Here is a 24,232-nt window from a genome sequence, read left to right as displayed (position 1 = left end):
TGCGCGGGTCCAGTGTGGCATTCCAGCCTGCGCTATCTGTACCTACCGGCTACCACCCACGCACTTACATCTCAAATGTGTTACGCGTCATCTGAAAACCTCAGAGATCCAACAAAGATACCGTCAGCACGACTGTCCGACTGTCCGTCCGACAGGAAATGCCGCCGCTCCTCCTCTATGACGCTCTTCCGGTCCGGAGAGAGGACGACCGGTCGCCGTGGGAGGACATCCCTCCGCGTGGACACTCCGATCAGCTGCTCAACTAATCCCGATTCGCGGCGGCGCGCCGGTGTGGCGCCACACTGGCGGCTTCCGCGGTCCGACCGGCCCTATTAGTGTCCAATAAATGAAATATAACTCAGCCGGATTTACATACGGGCGGCGCGCGGCTACCCGGCAGACATATCAAACAGGCGGCGCGTGGACGGCGCAGAGGGACGAGGCGCCGGCGCGGCGCCGCCGCCACTCGGCCCGGCGTTTTATGTCCGCCGTGGAGACCGACTGACGGATCCACCCACCGGCCCGTGAGATAATGCATTGACGCACTCGCAGGGAAAAACGCCGCCACTGCACTGGGGCGCTCCGACGAAAAACGGGGCGCGGCCGCCCAACGATTGAGCGATTTATTTCTTGTTGGCAGTCGGACGAAGATTGACGTGAATTTCATGGAGGAAAAGAGAAAATGACTAGGATTGTTCGGTTGGAAAGCTAAAGGAGAAAAAGACACTTTGCTTTCGTGCCTGGACAAAATCTAACTTAAATGACATTCTCATTTTGAATTAAACCTCCCCGGCCGAGGGGGGCGGGCGGGTGCCGCACTCCCATGGGTTTTTTTCGCGATAGCTCCGAACACGCTGGCGATAAAGAGCTGACACTTGGCATACCTGACCTTTGATTCAAGACAAATCTTTTGACACCGACTGCATTTTCGGGTCAAGTCAGGTCACTGACCTATGACGTCATAAGTGAACCTCTGCACGGTCTTCAGATGTCGCAACTTCGCAGCGTCCTCACTGCCAGAGGACTGAGGAGCTTTCACAGGGAAATGAAACTTGCAGAATCTAATATCGATTACGAGTCTCACAACTTGTATATCTCGGATTTTTCCGAAAGGTCATATGAGGTCAGGTCATTTTCGCGACCTCACCATTATGAGTCAATGGGGAAAATGAAAATTGCTATTCTGGCGCCGGGAACGATCTCCAACTATCTAAAGCACACAGAATCGTGCTTTGGTGCACTCCTTGCAAGGTTAGATGCGTCACTTTTGCAATGTTGACCTTGCGTGACGTCATTTATGACGTCATTAGGGTCATATTAGTTTTTCGTCAATAACTCCCGATCAAATTGAGCTAGCGAGTCGGGAAAGCCACCATGGACTCAGGAAGACCTGCCGAATCGAATGATATGCGCCATGACCTACTTCGTCCAATTTCGTGACCTGGGGGTGCTGACCTGACCATGACCTGAGGTCAACACGGAACACCCTAAGTTGACCTCACCCAAATAAAAAGTACATCATTCGACGCGCCTGAGCGAGGCGAGTACGATGCTGCCAAAATCTCGGCTCTGCGGCTGTTTTTTGCGAAGTTATTCACCAAAAACGGAACCGTCCCTTGGGGCACTTGACCTGACCTCAGAGGTCACCGGCTTACCTAGGACCTTAAAATCGGGTATCAATCTCTGCGTCTCGTAACGGCGCACACACTCGTTTTTTCCGCGACGCGCTAGCTCTTCCAGTGGCGAAACGGTGAGCGAGGGTCGTACCCGCTCCCCCCCCCCCCCCTCGGCCGGCGCGTATGTAGAAAACCAATAGGTCCGGCGAGAGTTAAGTCAGCAGTTATTTCAAACCATCAACATAATTTGTAAGCGAATGTTTAAAAACCTCTTTACCGCTTCCCGGTCAGAACCTTTTATGACGCGGGCGGTCAGAGTGGGAGTTGATAAGAATGATTAGCGAGGGGAGCATAGAATCGTTTTCAAAGCGATTGTGGAAAACCAGCATACGTTAAAAGACAGGAATTTCAGGGGTCAGGCTCAAGAGAAGCACAATGCCTGTGACTGCGTTACTGTTCCAGACTACATAAGCTCACAATTAGTCGGGAACTCAGGACTCCTTGGGAATTCATTAGGGAAATCGAAAATGCATTGCTCCGAAATGCTCCAAAATGTTGTTTCCGAGATGCACTTGTGTAATTGTTTTCCCACACCAAATACATAAAGGTAGTTGTAAAACATAGGTATATCCTTATCCAGCTCCCGAACCCTTTCACGACTCACATACGTCCTGCCTGTGATGTCAGCTATGGTATTACGTCTGTTCCACGCAATAGTTCCACGTAATACCGGAATTACGTGCAGTGTGGACGGCTGGTCCTGCATTACCATTCGTGATGACAGACACTTGTGACCCGCATGAATTACATGTGATTCGCCTGAGCTGAGGCACGTGGCTGATTAAATACCCTAATACAAGTTGCAGGCGAAACAGTGAAACATGCATGTCCGTGCCAGTATGATAACAGCGGGAAGTGTGATTAGGGTAACTGTGGGGAAAACGCACCCCTGGGTTAAACGCCTCCCCTAAAAAAAATCGTATTTCTTATCGACGGATAGGTGTTTTATCCTGTCTTTCAGAACAGTCAGCTGCTTGTTTACGCAGGTCTCTATTTCCGGTTCTGCGTCTTGAGGAGCAGCGTGGGTAGGAGCTGATGTTGGTTTTGGGTGTTGTTTTTGTTGTTTTTACAGAAGATTCCTAATATTTTGATGCCCTCTTTATATCACAAAACTTGCTATTGTGCACATCACTCAAAACTGCGTTTTATTGTCATTCTGTTGAATGTATTATGCTGCGGCGTTAGTGGCGCGTTTTTTGTCAATATTTTGTTGACCGGAAATGGAGTGGATGGGGCAAGACGCCTACTCGATGCATGGGGCAAGACGCCCCCAGTTTTCTGAAAGGGGGGCGTTTTGCACGGTGGTAAGAGTGCAGGGTAGCGCCCTGTAGGTCGGGGCCGAAAAGGCCTCTCCCTGTCCTTTTTTGCTGATATATCCTAAATGACTGCAGATATCGTCACCAAACTTTCAGGACTCCTCCGGGCATCCATTTTACACATTGCAACAAAATTTTATTCCAAAGGCTATGATAGGTTGACCACAAATGACGTCAGAATGACGTCAAGTTCTGCCATGCTATTCATTTTCTGTTGATGGATGGGGTGGGGGCGCTTTGCACATGGGTGTGGGCGTATTACCCAGGGTATGGGGCAAAACGCCCTTTTGTAAGGGTATGCGAAAACCTTTTTGGGGGGTTAAGTACCACACGCAGGTGTCTTTTCTTGGTCTCAAAGCGTAGTAAAAAGAATGAGCTACATGATGGTGCCCAAAGGTTTAAGTAATCTGTGTTGGGTTGAGTGTCAGAAGGTTTCGCGCTTAAGGGGGGCGTTTTTGACCTATTCACCCTACATATGTGAGGTTATGATAGCAGTGATGTATAGTAAACCAATTGATACCGATACCAAACCACATTTTAACAATAAACATGGAAAAATACCGAAACCGAAACGACTTGGGAAACTGAGGAAAATGCCAACTTTTTACCAAATTCACAGCCTCTTTTGCATTAGCGGCGATTCACAATGCCAGCAAAATACCAAATGCATTAGCCTTGAAATGCAAAATAGCAAGCTGGCGTCGGTTCGGTATCAGTATACCGAGAAGTTGGTATCTGATTGACATCTCTACTGGAGATGTCAATCGGATACCAACTTTTTGGTATACCGATACCAAACCGATACCACTTGGTATTTGGTATTTCAATCCTAATGTTCTTGGTATTTTGTTGGTATTATGAGCCCTCACTAATGTATAGGAAGGCTGAGCAATTGGTAAAAAGTCGGTATTTCCCTCATGTTATGAAGTTGGTTCGGTATCGGTATTTCCTTACGGTTTATGTTGGGATTTGGTTTGGTATCGGTATTCAGATGTTCTGTAATTGACATCACTAATCTCTACTAACTGTGTATGTAGTGAAGATAATTTCGGGGATTAGTTGACAAACTATGGGAAATGTTCGTTGATGAAAAATACGTATAGGCATTGGGCAGGATGGTTTTAAAGGGACCCTTCCACTTTAAAACGTTCATGAATTTGCATGAAAGTTATGTCCCATGGTTCAGAAAGTTCGAAGATGAATATCTATCAAATTTCGCCGAAAAATAATCACTGGTTTTCAAGATATTAGACCTTTACTTTTTTACTTTTTTACCTCCGCTGTTCCTTCGACGTCATTTGGAAGCAATAATTTGGCATTCTTAAAGTGCGGCAGATGTTGCACGCAAAGCAGCATATACCACCACGTATTATCAAAACGTTTTAGTAAAATATCTAAAATCGGTAGACCTGCGCTGACGTCACAAGTTCTAAGGGGGCATACAAATGCGATAGCTCCTTAGCATCTGAAAACTGCAAATTTGAAATTAAATATCTCAGAATCTAAGCTTTTCTCGATGTTGTGCGTGCCCAAAGCGGTAGGTAAGTGCAGGCCAGGGACCCCAATTTGGCTATCTCAACCCAAAATCAGGGTTTGGTGTTTGTATATTTGTTCATGAACAGTTCATGAACAATGTTTGTTTGTTTGTTTATTTGATAGTTAACGAATGTTGGCATTCAAGGTCACATGTTCACCAACGATTCTCTGTTCACGAACAGTTCATGAACGTTCATGAACGTTCATGAACAAGTCATCATTTCTGATAGGTCTTTCGAGCAATTATTATCATGCGGTGCGGTGTAGACACGACTGCAGGCATGTTTTACATGTGAAAAATGCACCAGTCATATCTCAAGCACATGGAATCGTGATTCATAATTATTATTGCAACGCTGAGGCTTAAATTGTGCATTTAAGACCTTGCATGACGTCATATAAGACCCCACTAAGGTTGTTTGGTGCAGTCGAAGCTTTTCGCTAATAACTTTCGATCAAATTGAGCTAGCGAGTCGGTTGAGCCATCAATTGACTCAGAAAGAGCTGCCACATCGAATGACATGCAGCATGACATCCTCCATGCAGCTTTGTGACCCGAGTGGCTTTGACATGACCTTGACCTGAGGTCAACATCCTAAAAAGACTTAATCAAAACAAAAGTATATCATTCGACGCGCCTGGCCACGACGAGCACGATGGTGCCATATTCGCGGCTCTGCCACCATTTGTGGCGAAGTTATTTACCAAAAACCAAACCCCTACTTTATGACACTTGACCTGACCTCAAGGGTCACCGGTTGGTGTAAGACCTTCAAATCCGATACCAATCGCTGTCGTTCGTAAAGACGCAGACGCTGGCTTTTTCCGCAAGTATCTATCTCAATTAGGAGCGAAATGGCTACGGAGGGGGTCTTACATATCTACCCCCTCTTTACCGTGTTCGCGAACAGTTCATGAACGTTCGCGAACTGTTCGTTGTTTGTTTACCAAAATTTGACCGATGACGTCACTTGTTCGCGAACACATTTGTTCGTGAACAGTTAGTTTATGTTTGTTTATTTAAAAAATCAAACAAACACCAAACCCTGCTCAAAACTAATGTTAGGGTGTGGTGGTCACTTAGAAGAGCTCTAACAGCTATGAGTATAATGAAACGACATAAGATTCAATAGTAGGTAACTGTCAGCGTTCAACGCTGCCTTCATATTGAGATCCACTGAAACCAAACTGGCCACTGTGGACTCATCCATAACCGTGTTGTATGCACATACGACTTTCCGGTGAGTTTTTGCTCCAGCAATTGAGGATTTTAGTTAATTTTTCTATCCTTAGTTAATGGCTATCTTAGAGTCAACTTCCACCGAGCTAAGAATTTAAATGCGAGCGACAGAAACCAATCGAACAAGGATTGCTTCTATGAGATTTTGATAAAGGTTTGTTCCGATACTTCTATCTTCCAGTCAGCAGGGGGGCATGTGAATGGTTCATACAAAAACAACAATAACAAAAAAGCAGTGGTGACGAATGCATTATATGCTCCAAATCAAACGGTACCATTTTCATCCCGTTTCATTGTTAGGTCTTGTGAAATGCAAACATTAGACCAAATCATATGCTAAGCTATATGGACTATTGCACTGACCGTGGCAGCATGCCAGTCATTCTTGCATATCAAACGCCTTCACGTTAACTCTTTGATCATACACGTAACTTCACCAGTGTTGCATTTGCATTATTGAAACGAAATGTCCTAGTTACAGCCATAGGGATTTGATTCTAGTAAACATTTCACCTGGCTCGATATACGGCCGTTTTGGGCTGCGTACAACTCACTGTCATGACGTGGCGCCTCATTCCGATTGGTAAGCTGCCAGCGGCACGTGCCACGTGACGTGAGTCGCACGTGGAACACGTGCCGGCGGCGGCCCAATCCCCGCAGGCCATGACGAGGCACGCCGCGCGGCACGGGACGGCTGACGGCCGTACCGCCGCGCTAATGTGCGTGGGACGGGTAAAGGGGAAGAGGAATGCGTGGAACGGGGAACGGGGAAACGGGACAGGGAAACGTTTGATGGACAGCGAGTGGGGAAACAGGGGAAAGGGCGCACTGGGTCGGTGGGACGGTTAATGGGAAATGGGAGATACTGGAGACAGGAAAAGGAGAGCGGGGAAATGGGAGACGGGGAAGGGAACATGCTTATGTGGGAAAGGGAACGAGGGAGTGAATGGGACGGGATGAGCAAATGTACGGCAACTTAATCCACTACGCAAGACAAAAACAGGGTACCGAGATGCGCACAAAAAACAAGAAGTGCATCAAAATGAACTTAACTGCGCAAAGTGTGTGAGAGCCAGCATAGCATACCTAAAAGAGGCTGAATGAAATAGCTCGCAAATAAACGTAGTCAGCTTTTGCGCCCATGACTTGCAGCACATGATGCGTATGTCTGTGCGCATTCGTTTGTGCCTTTCACGCGAGCGCCGTCACCTGTTTGTGTGTATTCACGCGCTCCGGAGCCCCGTTGACGTTTACCTGTAGTCTACTCTGCGCTGTGTACTTGAGAAGATAGCCAGTCCCCGGCTCTCGATACGGCGCCGCTGGCCCGGCGATGCGCCCTTTTCTCAAACAACGGCCGCCTATCGGAGAGGAATGGAATGCGCCGGTGCGCGCGGTACCCTTTGAAGGCGGCTGCAGGCGTGCGCCGGTGCCGCGGCCGGTGCCTGCTGATGTGACCGGAGCGGCTAGCTGACACCAGACTCTCCCGCTCACACTGCCGTCACCGGCTTGAGGAAAGATGTGGTGATGCGCCTCTGGTGACGTCGTCTAACTGACGTCATACTGGTAATCACTGTTTCCAGACAGGGGACCAAACTGGACAGCAATGTACCTTGTTCTGCTCTGAGCCGTTCTGCAAAGTAAGCACGGTCCTATAAGGAATGTGCTGGCGGTATGAGCATTCTGCGATACTCTGGCGTTCCTGCGGGTTCAAGTACCTACTGCTTCTTTGGTCACAGGTCCGGAAAAAAACTTGAAGCTAATTTAGCTATTTAAGCAAGCTGAGAGTTATTATAGAGGCGCTTCACTTCCCTCTAACTACCTTGCTCGTCAGTTCGCCGTTCCCTGTTCCCTGCCAGCCGGCACCGAGTTCCTCACAGCATCATCCCGGTCAGGTGCTGGCTGGCCAGCACCAATCGTCGGCCATTCCTCCCGGTCCGCGGCGCGCCTGGCGCGTCTGAGACGGCATGACTGTGCTGCTGCTGCTGGCCAAGTGGCCCTCTCTGGCGGGCCCACACCGGCACATAATGAGAGGCCGGCGCCGGTCAGCCGGTCACAGCCCGCGCACGCCAGCTGACGCCGCTACAACCGCGGCGCAGAGGCGACAAATGTGCGCCAATCGTCGGTCCAGAACGGGTGGGCGGTGCAGCACGGCCATCTGCCGACCGAGCTGTCGACAACTGCTGACATACGGCGACGAACAGACCTGTCAACAGCTGCTGACACACGGCACAGAACAAAACCGTCAACAGCCGCTTCGGACCGCGGGAGATGTGGTGCAGAGGCTCGATGACAGGCCGAGAAAACAATTATCTGTCCACGGAACATGCAGGCATTTCACAGGTGTAGGCTGCGAGCAGCCGCATTTTTTGTGCACTTCTTGTGCACGAAAGTTTGGACTTTTAGGTTTGGAATGGAGCAACCTTATTCGAGTGTTGGTACTCGGCTCACATAGAAATATCTCCTTCGTCTTTCACCTTTGATGTAAATCGGATCACATTTCTGCTCTCACGCTTGAAGCAGCCGTATTGTCAAGATCACTTCACTGCTCATATTCCGCATCTCCCCTCTCTGTTTCCCCTCCAGCGTTCCCAGCGTTGGTAAACGGTGGCTCTGGAGCCACGCGCCACCCCATCAGCCGGAGACCATCAGCGCATGCGGTATCACGGCCGCCCCGTCGGCGGCCACTTGTCGCAGTGTGATACGGACGCAGATAGCGGGGTGCCCGCGCTCCCTCGGCACAGACACCCCGGCGCGGCGGCCAATCATAATCAAATCCACCGGCCGCGCCTATCGCTGTTATCTCAATATGTTGTGCCGCCTGCGGGGGCTGCTGGCCGGGCCTGTGCTCTGTGCCCCCCTCCCCTGACAGCTATGATGCCCGGCTGGATATGGTCCACGGAGCACACGCCTTGGCCACCCGGCTAATCCGAACGGGCGCGACACGCGGCCGGCGTCATTGAAAGCCGGGCCCTAATGAAGCGCGAGCCCCCCGCCGGCCCGGGTGGCCCCCGCCCACTGATCACGTCCCCCGGGACAGCAGCCACGCGTAATCTGTTTTAAAACTGAGAACCCCGCTTGGAGAGTCACCAAAGCAGAACTGGTTCATTGAGTGAGGCGCGGGCGTGTCAGGTGTCCTGGGAGCGGGTCGGGCGCGGGGCCGGGACACTGGGGATGCGTCTGGTGTCTGGGGGAGGGTCTGGTGGTATCGACCGACCCGGATAGGCCGACCCCTGGGAGCTGCACTGACAGACCGCCGCCACCGGTAGCCCCCGGGACACTCAGGGGGAGACAGGTCAACAGGGGAAACACACCAGCTGGTGCAGAGGCTTACATAATGGGCAAACGTGTTCATCTGCTGAATCACTAGAGGACCAAGCCACGGTAACAATCAGTGACCATAAATCACACAATCAGTGGTGGTACTAGTCGAGTATCTTCCTGCTTACATGGACTCATTTTCTCGAGGTAGAAGTGAGGCTGTCAAAAAGTAAATTGAGCCCCGCACCCCCTCCAAACAAATCCCGAATATTCCCCTAAACGAGCGGCAGAATTACAGCTGACATGCACGGAGAATGCGCTTCTCACCACCCACCTGAGGACTTTGGCGTGGCCGCCTCCTGCTTGAGGTCCAACGCCGCCACCTTGGTGTTATTGTTGTTGTTTTCGCACAGTTTGTCCGTCTGGTGGTCGTCCTTGCAGAAGAGGCCATGCTCGGTGAGCGCGAACTCGTCACCAGGCACCAGCTGCCTCTCACACAGCGCACATCGAAAACACTCCACGTGGTAGATTTTGTCCTTCGCGCGCATCACAAAGTCCGTCTTTCGAAACCCATCACCGCACTTTTCACACTTGGTTCCGAACAGCCTGAAACGAAACAAATCAGTCGTCAAAGAAGCATTTGTTCGTGACAAAATCGCAAAACGAAAAATAGCTTTTAAGGCCTGGCTTTGAAAAAGAACAAATATTTCCTCCCACGGTTTAAAGTATAGTTAATAATTTAAGTCGGCTGGCACCGAAAACTTTTGAATACTTTGACGAATTGAGCGTATTGAGTGGCGGTTGTGTCGACAGACCCGGCGCACGGGCAATTTACCAATGAAACACGAAGGAAATAACTGTCATTAAAACGTGTTGTGGACAGTAGCTGTCATCATCAGGCCTCAACTGTCTGTGGCTTGCCTCAATAGCTGTTGTTTCATTCCTCCTTGTTTTGCCCACCGCACGCCCTCATTTCGGTGAAACAGCATTTCGGGATTGTCTGCACCAACTTTGCTTTTAGTGGTGCGCCGAATTCTGCGACCAAAGTTTGGGCTATTGATTTCACATTGTTCCAGGGGAAGATTGCTGTCGTCGACCAAATTGCCTTGCAATGCGGCCCGTGAGGCTAATTATCGTGCATAGTACGAGGACGTGCTTTCAAACGTCACATAACCATGCATAATATTGCTTTAGCATTTCCACCGTCATTCTTTGGTAATGCTCTTAGTCCTGGCTCGATGAAGAACGTTTTTGCCGGCCATGCAGAAGAGGGAGCACATTTTCTTGTTATGTAGTTAGGTTCTGACAGCACTTGCATGGTATAATTAATGATTGCATGTAATTGCGTGTATATAGCTATTTTCATTGTAATGCGCACCCACAAACAGTTTTTTCCTCAAACAATTACTTAGCACCGGAATAAGGAAACAGATAATTGTGAGAAGCCCCGTCAGACTACTTGTAGTGACAGTGGGTTGATTCACGTTGACGTCCTTTATTAGTCCTTTAGGATATAGTTAATTCGCTCATGTCGTCTCGACCAGAGTTGCCGCCACCGTCACGGCGCCACCGTCATTATCACGGTCACTATCGCCGTCACTGTACCGCCACCACCACCGTCCACCGTCACTGTCATTATCACTGTCACTATCACTGTCACCGCCACCGCCACCGTCACTGTCACCCTGTCACCACCTCTGTCATTGTCACTGTCACCCTCACTGTCACTGTCACTGTCACTGTCACTGTTATTATCGCTGTCACCGTCACCGCCACCGTCACTGTCACCCTGTCACCACCTCTGTCATTAACCCGGTTTACATAGCATATTTGACGAGGCTCTAGCTCGTTAATTTGGCGATAATTTCGTTGCAGTGGTCTTCAAATATTTAGAGTTGATCATTTTGTAAATTGTTAAGCACCATTGGCATCTTTTGCAACATCACGGACGGAGATATAAGCTTGCAACAAACCCTATGTAAACGCGTCTATTGTCACTGTCACCCTCACTGTCACCGCCACACCGCCACCGTTTCCGTCACCACATTCATCGCCACCGCCCCAATTTACATTGGCTCGAGCATGCGACAGAGCGTAACCAACTTTTTACGTGTGACCATATCACAAGTTGGCACAATGTAGCTCGCGTGTGAGCTGGAGCGCAGGTCAAAACCGTGACCGCGCAGCCCTCCCCGTGACGTTTGGCGGCCGGTGCGCCTGCCAGCCACAATTAAACATTAATGACGGGCGGTAATTTGAGCGGTGATTGCTCGCCCGACACCGCTTTTTGTGTCGCTCGCTGCTGACGGCTGCATGTTGAATCAGATGTGCCGGTCCGATAGGGCGCTATCAGCCGAGTGGGGACCAAAATGAGCCGTCTGTGCCGGCCCGAGCGGCGAATAACGCCGCCACTGTTCTCGCCACTGTAGTCAAACAGCGCTTGTCGCTTCAGCGGACCCCGGGAAACACGGAAACACGGAACGGTCAAAGTCTGACGGACGGACGATCATGTGATCGGAGGTCATGGCAGGACAGGGAGTACTGGGTTATCTCGGTCTCTGTCTGGCTGTCTCTCTCTCTCTCTCTCTCTCTCTCTCTCTCTCTCTCTCTCTCTCTCTCTCTCTCTCTCTCTCTCTCTCTCTCTCTCTCTCTCTCTCTCTCTCACTCTCTCTCTCTCACTCTCTCTCTCTCTCTCTCTCTCTCTCTCTCTCTCTTTCTCTCTCTCTCTCTCTCTCTCTCTCTCTCTCTCTCTCTCTCTCTCTCTCTTTATGCCTGTCTGCCTGTCTGTCCCTCTTCCTCCCTCTCTCGTCTCCTTTTTATTTTTCTGAGCTCGTTAATCATCTAGCTCATTTAACAATACCTTCCACTTTCATGTCATTGCATTTCATCACCTCAGGTGTGCATTCAAAGCTAAATATTATTATCTCCTACAGGTAAAAGCTAAGCCGTCCAGTAACCTCCACTGATATGCTGTTTTGCCGTGAACCCACCTGACGTAGTCGCTCTTGCAGTAGGTCTTGCTGTCCCGGACGAAGCAGGTACACGTTTCGTCCAAGAACTGGTTGCACTCGGCGCAACGGAGGCAGGCGGCGTGCCACTCGAGGTCCGGGGAGACCCGCAAGATGTACTGATCGTGGATGGCGCCGCCGCAGCCGGCGCAGTGTGACGTTTTCTTTCCTGTCGAACAGAAACCAAAAGACGGTCAGACAGGCATCAGACAACACGGAGTGCATTGAGGCAGGATTCTGTTGCAACAACGAGATGTTTTCCTACTTGAAAATGTTCAATAAGATCAGCATAGCTGAACACACGATCTTTGGTGCTGACTGCTGAGGAAATGTTCGTGTGTGGACTGTGGAGTGTCGAAAATTGTTGTCCATCAGGAATCAGGAATGTTTGATCAGGGCAGAGCGACGACGCCCCTCAGCCTGACTCTGCACGATTTTGGACGTCATGGCGTGTTTCCAGATTGGCTCATGGCTGTCCAAAATAAACCGCTGCCAGAGCACGCAAGCACGTTCTCCATTGATCAAAATCTACGCCTACATAAATAAATCATAAAGCGTGCCAGCTATGAATATTTACATCCATAAACTGATTACCGTTTCCGCACTATCTCACATAATCCATGCGCATTTTCTGCAGCACTGCAGGCGTTATCCGTGAGTGGGCGCCCAAACTAGATGTCGTAGAGTTCGGAACTAGGCGCATCACTCCCAATATTGGCCGCTAATCTTCCCCGATCTGAGAGAGCAGGACAGCGGGGGAACCAGCGGGTAATAGCGGGGATTGGCAGCGGCTCAGCGGAGGGAGTAGTCAGTCGATAACATCTTATCTTGTCCGAGTTCACCTGGCATATGTCGCCTCCCCTCTCCAGCCAGCTGTTCGGAGATCAGGGCAAGATCACGCCACTTTTTAGCCGCCGTGCCATGACGGATGTTCGCAGCCAGGGCCGCTGTTTTTCGCATGAGTGAAAACGTGTGTCTAGAGGAGGATGGAGGTGAGATGGATTAGCCGCCGCTAAGGTGTTTGGTAGGATTTGATTCGTCTCGAACACCTGTTCATGTCGATTCTCTTCTGACGTTCGCCGCCGTCATCGTTACGGTGCATCTTTCGGCACAAAGTTTATCTGCTTTACTGGATGTCAACATCGTTTCTTCTCCTGAGTCTGAGTCTGCATCTGCGTGTGCTTCAGGCTCTCCAACTTTGTGCCAGTTTCTAGCACTGTCTTCGTCTGACGTCCCTATTCCTTCATCCCTATCCTCCACCCCTATCCAGTCCCAGTCCTGTCCTGCTTCCCCCTTCTTGTCTTATCCCCTCCCGTCCCACCCACCCTGCCTCTCCATCATATCATCTCGACAGTATGCCTCTTCAAAGTTCAAACTGACGTGCACTTTGCCATCCCCTTTTAAGTCCGCGGTGGCGTCCAATCACTAATTTCAGACCGTCCAGGTCAGGGGTTTTATAAATCGAGCATGCTGCACCAGCACATCGCCGGGGTCTCACCAACTGACTACGGGCCGGGCTCATCCTGTGCTTCTTTATCCATACATTGCTGCCATGCCTCGTTTCATTCCATATCACTGTCTGCCGCGTCTTGTATAATGCCACAAAAATGTTCACATACCCAGCCCTTTTTCATTCTAAACCTCCCATTTGTTCTGCATTTTCTAAGTCGTCGCTTTCTCTCTTTGGTCATTTCCTATCCCGCATCATTTTTTTCTCTATAGCATATCCCACCATATATCCTGGTTCACCCTTCATCTCAACCCATTCACGAAACTTCAATTATCACTTGTCTCCTTGTGTCAACAGATGCCCTGTCCCGTCCCATGAGGTCATAAGAGGTCAGCAGAATTCACCAGAGGTCAGCTGAAGCAGGGGTCACATCACGGTCACGACCCTGAGCGCCGTCCGCTCGTCAGATGTTCCACCGTGATAACGCACACGAGAGACAGGAAGGCGGCGATTATTTCCCAGTGAAAACGGTGTGCGCTAACAATTACTGTGACGCGATGTAACAGCTGGCTGATTCTGAGACAACACCGGCCACCGAACAACGGGCCGCACTTGAGCCGTTCATAATCGGGCGTATTAGGACGTCATTGAAAAGGTGGAAGGAAAGGCGTGATTGTAGTGTGTGTGTGTGGGGGGGGGGGGGGGGAGAGACTCTGCGGACAAGAAACGAAAGAGAACGAGATGTTGAACATGTTTCTGATTTTTAAATCTGTATATCTTTGATAGCCCGTGGAGTGCCTAAGGCTCAAAAACGCAATCGAAACATGGCCCATCTATGACAGAACAGAACTTTGGTCTCATTGTGACAGTCTTTTCATGAATAACCCAACGAACGCTTTCATTAGGATGTTTTCAGAGCAAAACAATGAGTTAAAATCCCAAGTATTTCCAGGTTTGAGTGTGTGCAATCTTCAGTATTTTTAGTTGTAAATCGTTTGTAAAATGCTTTTAGAATTTAATATGAATGAAAAATGTGTTATTTATCATGAGTGATAAAAATGGTAATTCCCATCCATGGTTAGAGGTACCAGTTGTACGGCATGTTATTGAAAGAAGGAAATGGGTGATGCAGCGATTATTTGAAAATTTATTGTTCGCCAAAGAAAGTCGCACTAATCTTCGGCTAATATCTGTCGGTTTATATCTGTAAGCCCTTTCTAACGAACGTAGAAGCCTCAAACAAAGTGAGTGTGTGCATGTTGAGGGGAGGCAGCACCCTTCTGGTCTTACTTTGTGAGAAACGCTACACACCTATGACCTATGTATGTATGTACTACTAAGGACACACGTCTTCGCATTGTTGTTGTCATGATTCTTAGCGGTATCTCCTCAATCATAAAATTTAATTTCATGGAATGTTGAGACTTTTGGTAAAAGTGATGAACACAAGTTTCGCAACTTATATAGCTAAATTTACTCAAGGCCTTAGTTGCCTCAGCCACACTTCCCGGCTTCTACTTCTACACCAATGTCTCCTCAGTCCCAACCGTGGGTCATTAAGCTTCTTCAGATGATCCGTCAAATGAGTTTGTAGTTTTTTCCAAGCATTTAAACATTCAGAAGAGAGAAAATTATCAGATGTCGTTTAACTGATTTGTTAAATGTCTAGTGACGATTAGCAAACTGTTAAACATCTAGTAGACATTCCTGCCATATTACTGTCACGTTATTTTCACCAGTATGCGCAGGGAAACGCAATGAAACATCATTTTCCTTTTCTTTTTTAGTTTCTTTTTTGGACTTCATCTTCAATGTACCTGTCAATTTCAGACCGATCACATTGTTTGGACCGTTTTTCAAAGCTTCATCTGTCTCTGCTTCTTGTTGTCTCAGACTCTGCTGATATATGTCGTATTTTTATATAAAATGTATTTTTTTACCTTCAAGATCCCGAAAGATATCGGCGGTACGGGATAAAATTATCAAACCGCTCGTAGGTATATTTTTTTACACGTCTCGCCTTTCGGCTCGACGTTCAAAAGATTTGTTCTACCTACTCGCGGTTTAATATATAAGAAATGTCTATGTTTAACTGATAAAGACAGTTACAAGTGTTATTCAAAAAACATGTTCTCTAAATTAAGCAATGCACTAAAAATGTGCAATTCACTTCTCCACAAACTGCGGAATGTGCATATTTGCTTACTAGTTCACTTTACCAGCAGATAATCAGGACCACGTCACCGACATACAACAAAAGAAAAGTCTCTTTTGCTCCATCCGTGTAAAATATTCACTTGGGATTTTCCTTCTAAGTTTCCTTTTCATCCTCTTTAGAAAATAATTTATGGACTGTATGGACAACCTTTCATCGTCTTTGAGAATGCTCCCAGCAACCAAGATATTTTAAAAGTCTTTTGAAGGTATGCCTATATGTAATGTGTTGGTCATAACCCTTATCCCGCACCGTAGAGAGTGGTTACAATTGCTTCACATGCAAAGAGAGAGAATTATCAGATGTCGTTTAACTGATTTTTTAAACGTCTAGTGACAATTAGCAAGCTGTTAAACGTCTAGTAGACATTTCTGCCCTTTTACCGTCTCGTTATTTTCACCAGTATGCGGATGGAAACGCAATGAAACATAATTTTCCTTTTCGTTTTTTAGTTGTATTTGGGACTTGATCTTCAATGAACCTGTCAATTTCAGACCGATCACATTGTTTGGACCGTTTTTCAAAGATTCATCTGTCTCTGCTTCTCTTTGTCTCTGGCTCTGCTGAGGTAGGTATATCGCATTTTTATATAAAATGTATTTTTTACTTTTAAGCTCCCGAAAGATATCGGCGGTACCGGATAGAATTATTAAACCGCTCGTAGGTAGAAAAATCTTTTAATCGTCTCGCCTTAAAACCCTCGTCCGCACATGGGGGGGGGGGGGGTTGCCACCCCCCAGCAGTACTTCTGCTCTGCATGCACTCAACATTTTTAGAGATAGAAGCCTGATTTTTCGTACAGCTGCTCCTCTATCCTTTCTTGATGTCCACCGAAAACTTCAAGATTCTGTGGGTTTTGGTTTCGGAGATATGACCTTATTTTTCAGGTCATGTCATGACCCAAATGACCAATTCTCAACACCTTGCGTTGGCTATGGGCCTTGTGAGCTTTTGACACCTTGATTTCGGCCTTTTTTTGCCAGTCTTACCTCCCACCTATCATGGAACATGTTGTTCGACGATGTACAGATGTCAAGGTCAGGGTCAATGTCAACCTAGGTCATCTAAAATAATTGCGTTTTAGGCAAGCTGAAATTACTTTTCGTGAAGTTTTTTGACTGCATTTTTGGTAAAAGCTTCTCAGATCATGATTTCATTAATGTAATATGGACACATAAACAATTGGTGCACACATCAGTATACACACAGACACACACAGACATACAAACACATATCATTGACCTTGACCTAACTTGACCTGAAATGACCTCAGCAGCAAAAACCTGGTCGGGTAGTGTGACAAAGAGGTTCTAGCTGGCTTGGCACCAGAAAACGGCATCGTCATCGGTATATGATAAGCAGCGCACTTGATATCCAACGGTGACCCAAAACAGCAACTTTTTTTGTTTGACCTAACCTGGAAGGTCAATGACTGACCTGAGAAGGTAAAACTGGGTATCATTGGATTTGTCTCTTCCCAAAGAATCTTTTTGGTCTTTACCGCGAAGCTCTATCTCCAACAGGAACGAAATGGCGCGGGAGGAGGTGGCAACCCCCCCCCCCCCATGTGCGTTCTAGGATGGGAAAATGGCATGTGCGTACGAGGGTTAACATTAGTTTTCAGTTGAGATAGCCAAATTGGGATCTCTGGCTTGCAATTACCAGTTTGGGCATGCATTCACAACATCAAGAAATACCTTAACTCGAAAACATTTAATTTCAAAGTTGCAGCATTTTGGATTCAGAGGGGCTAATGCATTTGAATGCCCCTCTGAATTTGTAACGCCATGACGTTATCTTTTTTTGCAAAAGACGAAATGTACTCCGGGTTTGGCAAATGAAATTACTTTTAAGCTAACTTTAACATCATAAGGGCAAAATATCCGTCCAAAAGAAGCATTTAGTAATTTCAATGGAGCTGCTCCATGATTGACACTTGTCGAGCTTGTGTCGAACTTTGAGCTTTCATAGCAACATTGCAGCAAAGCTATGTTTAGAGTTGATTGTTTTGTGTGTTCCGACGATTTTTGGAGCAAGTCAATTCAGTGGCCTCCGCATAACATGGGCTGACGCGAGGGGAAACTTTGCTTGACTACGAGCTACTGAAATCAATATCTGAGCTGATTTTGGATGGATCAAACTGTCTTTAGCACATGTGTTATGCCACTTAGGTGTTGGCTATCTTTTATTGACAAAGTTCTTCAGGCAAATGAAAGCGGCCAGCCAGTAGTTTGCTATTTATAGCAAAAGTTTGCAGGACTTTGATGCAATAAATCCTCTGATGTTAAATGTTTTGCCAGTTTGTGTAGGTCCGCGGTTAATCTGGCTTAGTCTCCTATCGTGGTGCAACTTCAAAACAGCCCATTGCTCTTCACATATCACCACACCTCAGTGCACATTGAACAATAAAGGGCTTCTTGCATGGGCTATCCACTCTTGAGTCTTTTCAAGTCCTTGTTTATCCCAAGGATCAAGTAGTTCAACTCATCATCAATGAGCAGAACAATGCAGTCACAGTTCTACCTTCAGAAACACTGCTTGATACGCTATGAATAGAAGCCAATCCAAGTGTTTATTCGGCTGACTTCTGTTCACTTTGTGACAGATTCAGTATCAGTATCTAAACGTTGAGTCTTGATTGTCGTTGAACCAGCTATGTGCTAACTGCTAGCCCTAGCAGCCCTGGACTCAGCCCCTTGACCAGCGTTGAGACATTGAGGTTGCCCATCAGCAGTGCTGGATGGTAATCAAGCATCAGCCCCTTCAGTGCTGTGGCTGACCTTTCGGATCGTTGGGAGATCCGTCAGCTCACGCTTCCGACCAGCGCGGAGGCAGTCCCTCTAGGCGATGTCCTAGCGCAGCCGCATGCAGTTAGGGCCTGCATGGAAGCAGACCCTTACTGCAGACTCTAAACCATGGAAAGAACATTCAATGTGACCAATTATCATCAGCAGCTCCAGGTGGAATGTCAGTCAGCACTGTAAAGAGAGTGCTGGTCCGAGCTGAAAACAGCGCTGGGCGTTTGGAAGCGGTCGGCACTGCCCAGCGCTGCTGTGACCAGCGCTGGTCGCGGTGGTCAGCTCTGCCACCAGCGCTGGCCACCAGCGTCCCTGCGGCTGACCCTCAGCAGCCGGCACCACATCATTAGCACGAAAATCCGGCCAAACGCTCGCTCCTATCTCCGACATGATAAGCCTGACAGCGACTAAAAGCTTTTCCATCCCGGTAGCAGGAGCGCCAGGTTCTGCCGCCGGCGAGACGGAGCCTCCGCTAGCAGCCTCAACGTGGGCATCTTTGGGATAGGTCAGGTCGTGTCAGGTCAAACAGGTCATGCCAAGGCCAGGCTAAAATTAGTTCAAGTAAACACATGCACTGATTAGCGAAAGACGCTTGGCTCCTGCTTACCGTGAGCTCCGGTGTGGTCGCCCATTGCGAGGGGCGGACGGTGGCGGCCTGTCGTCCAGTCTGGTTGCTGGATCTGGTTGCTGGTTGACGGATGACGCCCACGGTTTGGTGGCTGGTCCCAGTTGCTGGCTGCCGACCGTTGGTGGTTGACCAGCGATGGGCTTTGGTTGCTTACCAATGATGGATGGCTGCTGCCCAGTGGTTGCTGGTCGCAGTCCAATGGTTGCTGGCTGATGTCCAATGGTTGCCGGTGGTTTGTCACCACCAGCCGCAGCAGGTCACTGGCCGGGCTCTAATCACGTGACCGCGGGTTCTGCCGATCTCTGGGCACTGATCACTGGTGCGGTGCTGGTTGCTGGTGGTGGCCGCTGGTTGCTGGTGGCCGGTGGCTGGTGGCTGGTGCCGCTCCGCCCGCCGGCCGGCGCCGCTCTGACAGGGCGCCGCCATTTCCCGGCCCGCTGGCCCCGCCCCCTGTCACGTGACCGTCGCGCTCCGCCCGCCGTCTGGCCAGCATTGATTGGAGACGCCGGCTCGGCGGCGGCGGCGGCGGAACGCCTTCGTCCGCCGGGACCCGGAGACGAGCCAGCGCCCGCGGGCAGAGGCGCTGAGGAAATACACTCCGGCACGGGTCCACGTGGCCCGGAGGCCGACATTGTCACGCCAACTCCCAGATCGATGTTCGATATAGAGCGTATCGTGCTCCATCGGAGCGTGTTTGTGTGCTATTTTCGTAGTTTACCGAATTATCACCAAGTTTAATCCGAAAACGAAGCATAATTGTTAGAATTTGAATTGCACTTTGGATCATGAACTTGAACTAGATTCTCACTTTAAGTGTAGGTAAGTGCTTTTGGAGAATTTTGAACATTTTCGTTGTCTCTCTTTTTTAGGGCATCATATAAACTCGATTTTTTCTCAGTTTAGTCCCAGCTCAAGCGTGTCCCTAAAATGTGCGTGGCTTAATCAGCTATGATATATCTACGGAAATGAGATGCCAAACAAGAACAACAACAGCAACGAAACATCGGTGTGAAATATCGGTACAGTAACTAAATGCCTGTTCAATCAAATTTGAAGCCATCGTTTCCTTACTGCCGATCGATCGAGACATGTTCTCAGGCTCACTTGCAAAGAAACTCTGAAAGAGATAGTTTCGAAAGAGGGGAAAATTGGGTGCACGTATGGGGCAACAGATCACACGAGCTATTTGGAAATTATTGGCACTTCCAGAAAGGTGGTTGGAGACTCAGGAAGAGGGCAATGCTCATAAAAAAACGTTCCCAAGTTTCCATAGCTTCTCGGTTGCTCCTTTCTTATGCCTATGCTCATGCGGATGGACAATTAGGGTTTTTAGGGAGTGCTCGAGCACCCCTAAATGTGCTTTTCCCCTGATATGTGCTTTTCCCCTTAATATGTGTTTTTCAATGTAAAAATTATACGCTTCCATTCGCCAGGTGCTGAAAAGCACCCCCTGGGAGTATAACAATTATCCGCCCCTGTTCATGCTGGTATGCACCGTAAAGTAAGCAAATTACAACAGAAGTTATTTGCTTTGTTTCCATTCTAGGAACACTACGTACTTTCACGAACTTCCGGCGCTGTTGGAGAGGCGACTGCCCAAAATGTGTTCCTCGGTTCCGTCAATGGTGAAAATACAACACAAAACCGAAGGAAAAGATATGTAGTGGGAAGAGACACGGAGAGGGAGCTCGTCATATCACTTGTCAGTCTAAATCTTAGCTACAAGGACGCGCTGGAAAAGGGACACAATTCACCGAATTCCCAACCTTAATTTCCACAACTATTTTTCGTCTTTTTGGACTTCACGCCAGCAACTAGCTGTGTTTTTGGATTCCGTTTTAGAGCAGTGAATTCTATCTGGCTAGGCATTACATTGAAATATTCTACAAATTTCTCTCGTCAATATCAAATACTCACAATCGTTACCTTCACCAATGAAGCTCGCATTGTGTAGATCACGGCCATTCTTGAACGACAATTATCTATGGTTCAGTATTTTGTTTTAGCTGCTTCGGATAATAAACAGCTTCACTCTGCAGGCCCGATGGATGACCGTTTATAACAAAAATATGCTAAGAGTGTTAAGGCGTTTTGTCATGAGGTGTTCTCACTTCTCAGGGGATAGGTGCTGGTCAATTCAGCAGTCGCTGTGGCTCTTAGAACAGCTGCTTGTTGGACAGTCGCTGCTCCCGAACAGCTGATCGGTCGGGGCAGTCACCGATGACCGATGACAGGGTCTATTTGACGCGATCTGCGGCTCGAGCCCACGCTCGCCGGCGGCGGTCGCTGCCGACCTGTTGTTTATTGTTTGTTGGTGCTGGCACGAGTCCAGAGGAAACACGGTGTGCTGTGTGGTCCTGGACGGCCGCCCGGTCTCACAGCCACTGCCGACAGGGACAGAACTGATGAGACGCGCAGCATGGCTTGAAACACGGCTTACCAACGTCAGGAGGCCTAGCTCAACGTTGCACGCCTAGCTGGCGGAAGCAGCTCTTCCCTGGTTTCCGCAATCCGCATGTCATGTATGTATGTGCTGGCTGTTTGTGTTGATCCTCTTGCCTCACAAATATTCTGTATTTTCTACTGCATAAGTAGCCTGACACTATGCGCCCATATGCTTCCAAGTTCCCAAAAGATTTTGCGTTTTCCTGTGAGAAAGAGACTCACTAATAAGGTTTAAAAATGCTGCACTTTGAGCTTACTTGGTGGAATTGTGGAATTACCTAGATGATCTACAATGTTGACCATTGGTTCAACCTTCTCTGGAAGGATCCAGTTATTGCCGATTCTGAAATGTTTGTTAGTGCGTGCTTTCCAGACATCCATGATCGGAAAACGTACTTTTTTTAGCATTCTCCTTGCAATTTATGATTATAGTCCGCTTTTTTCCAAAGTGGTTTGGCTCCAAGTACATTTTCTGACATGTGGTAATCGACATTGTAACCCGATTACGACACGCTGACGAAATTTTGTGTAAAAAACAATTCGGAAGCTCCTACCAGAACGATTTCTTGTGGATTGACCCTCGCCCGCACATGGGAGGAGGGGGGATGGTTGCCACCCCCAGGTAGTTTTTCTGCTCTGTACTAAACATTTTTAAAGCTAGAAGCCTAATTTTTCGTATATCTGCTTTTCTATCCATTCTCAGCGTCCACTGAAAATTTCAAGTTTCTGTAATTTTGGGTTTCGGAGATATGACCTTGTTCTTCAGGTCATGTCATGACCTAAATGATCAATACCCAACATCTTGCGTTGGCTGTGAGTCTTGTGAGCTTCTGACACCTTAGCCCTGTTCGGGCAGCGCATCCTACTGCAAAATTTTGCACCACGCATGCGCAGAAGGGGTCTCTCGGGTGCCAGGCTCCGCCCTACGGCGTATGACGTCACATGTGTGACGTCGGCACGCGCAAAATCTTTCAGTTTTGCGCAACAAGAAAATAGTAGCTGCAGGAGGCGAAAGTGGCGCGGATTAAAGTTTACCCTCATATATTTCTTATTGTAAGTGGTTAGTATGGTGTTGTTTTGGTATCATTATCTTTCTTTTCAGTGGCACATTGCTATTAACCACATTTGAACGCATTTTACTTAGTAACTGAACGAAACACACCAGTCCATCCGCGCCACGGTTCGCCGCGTGTCGCGTGGCCCTCGGCTTTGCGAACCGGCGGAGAGGGGGCGGAGCATGGGCGGAGCTAGGCGGCTGACATCATCGCATGTGTGACTTCACACTCAGCAAAATATTTTGCGCGGACCCGAACAGGGCTCTTGATTTCGTTTTTTTTTTTGCTAGTATTACGGATCACCTACTACATATCATAGAAAATGTTATTCGACGATGTACAGATGTCAGGTTCAAGGTCAAGGCCAGCCTATGTCATATAAAAACATTGCATTTTAGTCTAGCTTAATTTACTTTTCCTGTATGTTTGATGCAGTCTTGCAATGCAATCCAGCCATCCAAGAAACTTTGCGCGAGACGTTTTCTTGGATGGTTTTCTTGGATAGCTTGATTTCATCAAGGGCTTCTGTTTTAAAGAAAATTTGTAAGCTTTGCTGAACTGTTAAGTAATTAGAACTGCCAGTATTTCAGTATTTAACATGTAGTTAATGTTACTGTATTTTATTTATGCATATTTCGGCCTTTTTAAGCAAATAACGAACGATATAAAGAAACATACAGGAAATAAAATCTAGGACTCTACCGCGACGAAATATTTCTATCTCGAGTTTTCAAAGAATTTCATGCACTCGGCCAAGGCCTCGTGCATGAAATCCTTTGAAAACTCTCGATAGAAATATTTCGTTTTCGCGGTATCGTCCAAGAATGTATATTCATGACGTTTTTTACAGCATTTTTGGTAAACACTTCTCAGTTCATGATCCCATGTATGTAATAGGGACACACAAACCAATCGGTGCACGCATCAGTATTCACACAGACACACACAGACATATAAACACAAATAATCGACCTTGACCTAACTTGACCTGAAATGACCACAGCTAGTGGAAACCTAGTCGGATAGTGTGACAAAGAGCTGTTCTAGCTGGCTTGGCACCACAAACGGCATGCAGCGTCATCGGTAGGTATATGATGGTCACAGGGACGTGATATTCCAACGGTGGCCCCAAACAGCAACATTTTTTAGTTTGAGCTGACCTGGAAGGTCAATGATTGACCTAATGAGGTTAAATTGGGCACCATTGGATTTGTCTCCTCCCAAAGAATCTATTGGTATTTGCTGCGAAGCTCTATCTCCAGCAGGAACGAAATGGCGTGGGGGGTGGCAGCCCCCCCCCCCCCGCCCATGCGCGTTCTAGGATGGGAAAATGGCATGTGCGGGCGAGGGTTAAAGATATAATTTACTTGTCACAACAATGCAATGTAATGTGTAACTACCCTGTAGAGAACCGCTTACTCGATTTTGACCTCGGAAACAGTGAAAAAAAAACAGCAACAAAGTTCTCCTAAATTTGTCGACACTTCATGCCATCGCAAGGAAATTTGGTGCCAGCTGCCGCGAATGACGTCATCATAGTGTGCTCATTTTTCAAGACACCATTTCCATGCATGTACCGAGCACAATTTTAACCTGCGCCCCGTAGG

The 24,232-nt window shown here is 47.9% G+C and overlaps 1 protein-coding gene across 1 annotated transcript in view; it reads right to left on the bottom strand.

Annotated features, from left to right (window-relative positions):
* The window catches only part of LOC122368058 (insulin gene enhancer protein isl-1-like), a 66,625-nt gene extending 47,087 nt beyond the window's left edge, over positions 1-19,538 (bottom strand). The window contains exons 1-3 of the mRNA XM_043341672.1: positions 19,105-19,538; positions 12,017-12,203; positions 9,361-9,632 (exon numbers count right to left, since the gene is read on the bottom strand). Coding sequence (XP_043197607.1) covers positions 9,361-9,632; positions 12,017-12,203; positions 19,105-19,129 — 484 coding nt within the window. The 5' untranslated portion in view covers positions 19,130-19,538. The remainder of the gene's footprint in view (positions 1-9,360; positions 9,633-12,016; positions 12,204-19,104) is intronic.
* Between the last annotated feature and the right edge of the window lie 4,694 nt (positions 19,539-24,232).

Source organism: Amphibalanus amphitrite, unplaced genomic scaffold, assembly GCF_019059575.1.
Source record: "Amphibalanus amphitrite isolate SeventyFive unplaced genomic scaffold, NRLGWU_Aamphi_draft 000919F_arrow, whole genome shotgun sequence".
Classification (NCBI taxonomy): domain Eukaryota; kingdom Metazoa; phylum Arthropoda; class Thecostraca; order Balanomorpha; family Balanidae; genus Amphibalanus; species Amphibalanus amphitrite.
This window is presented reverse-complemented; position numbering and strand designations above follow the sequence as displayed.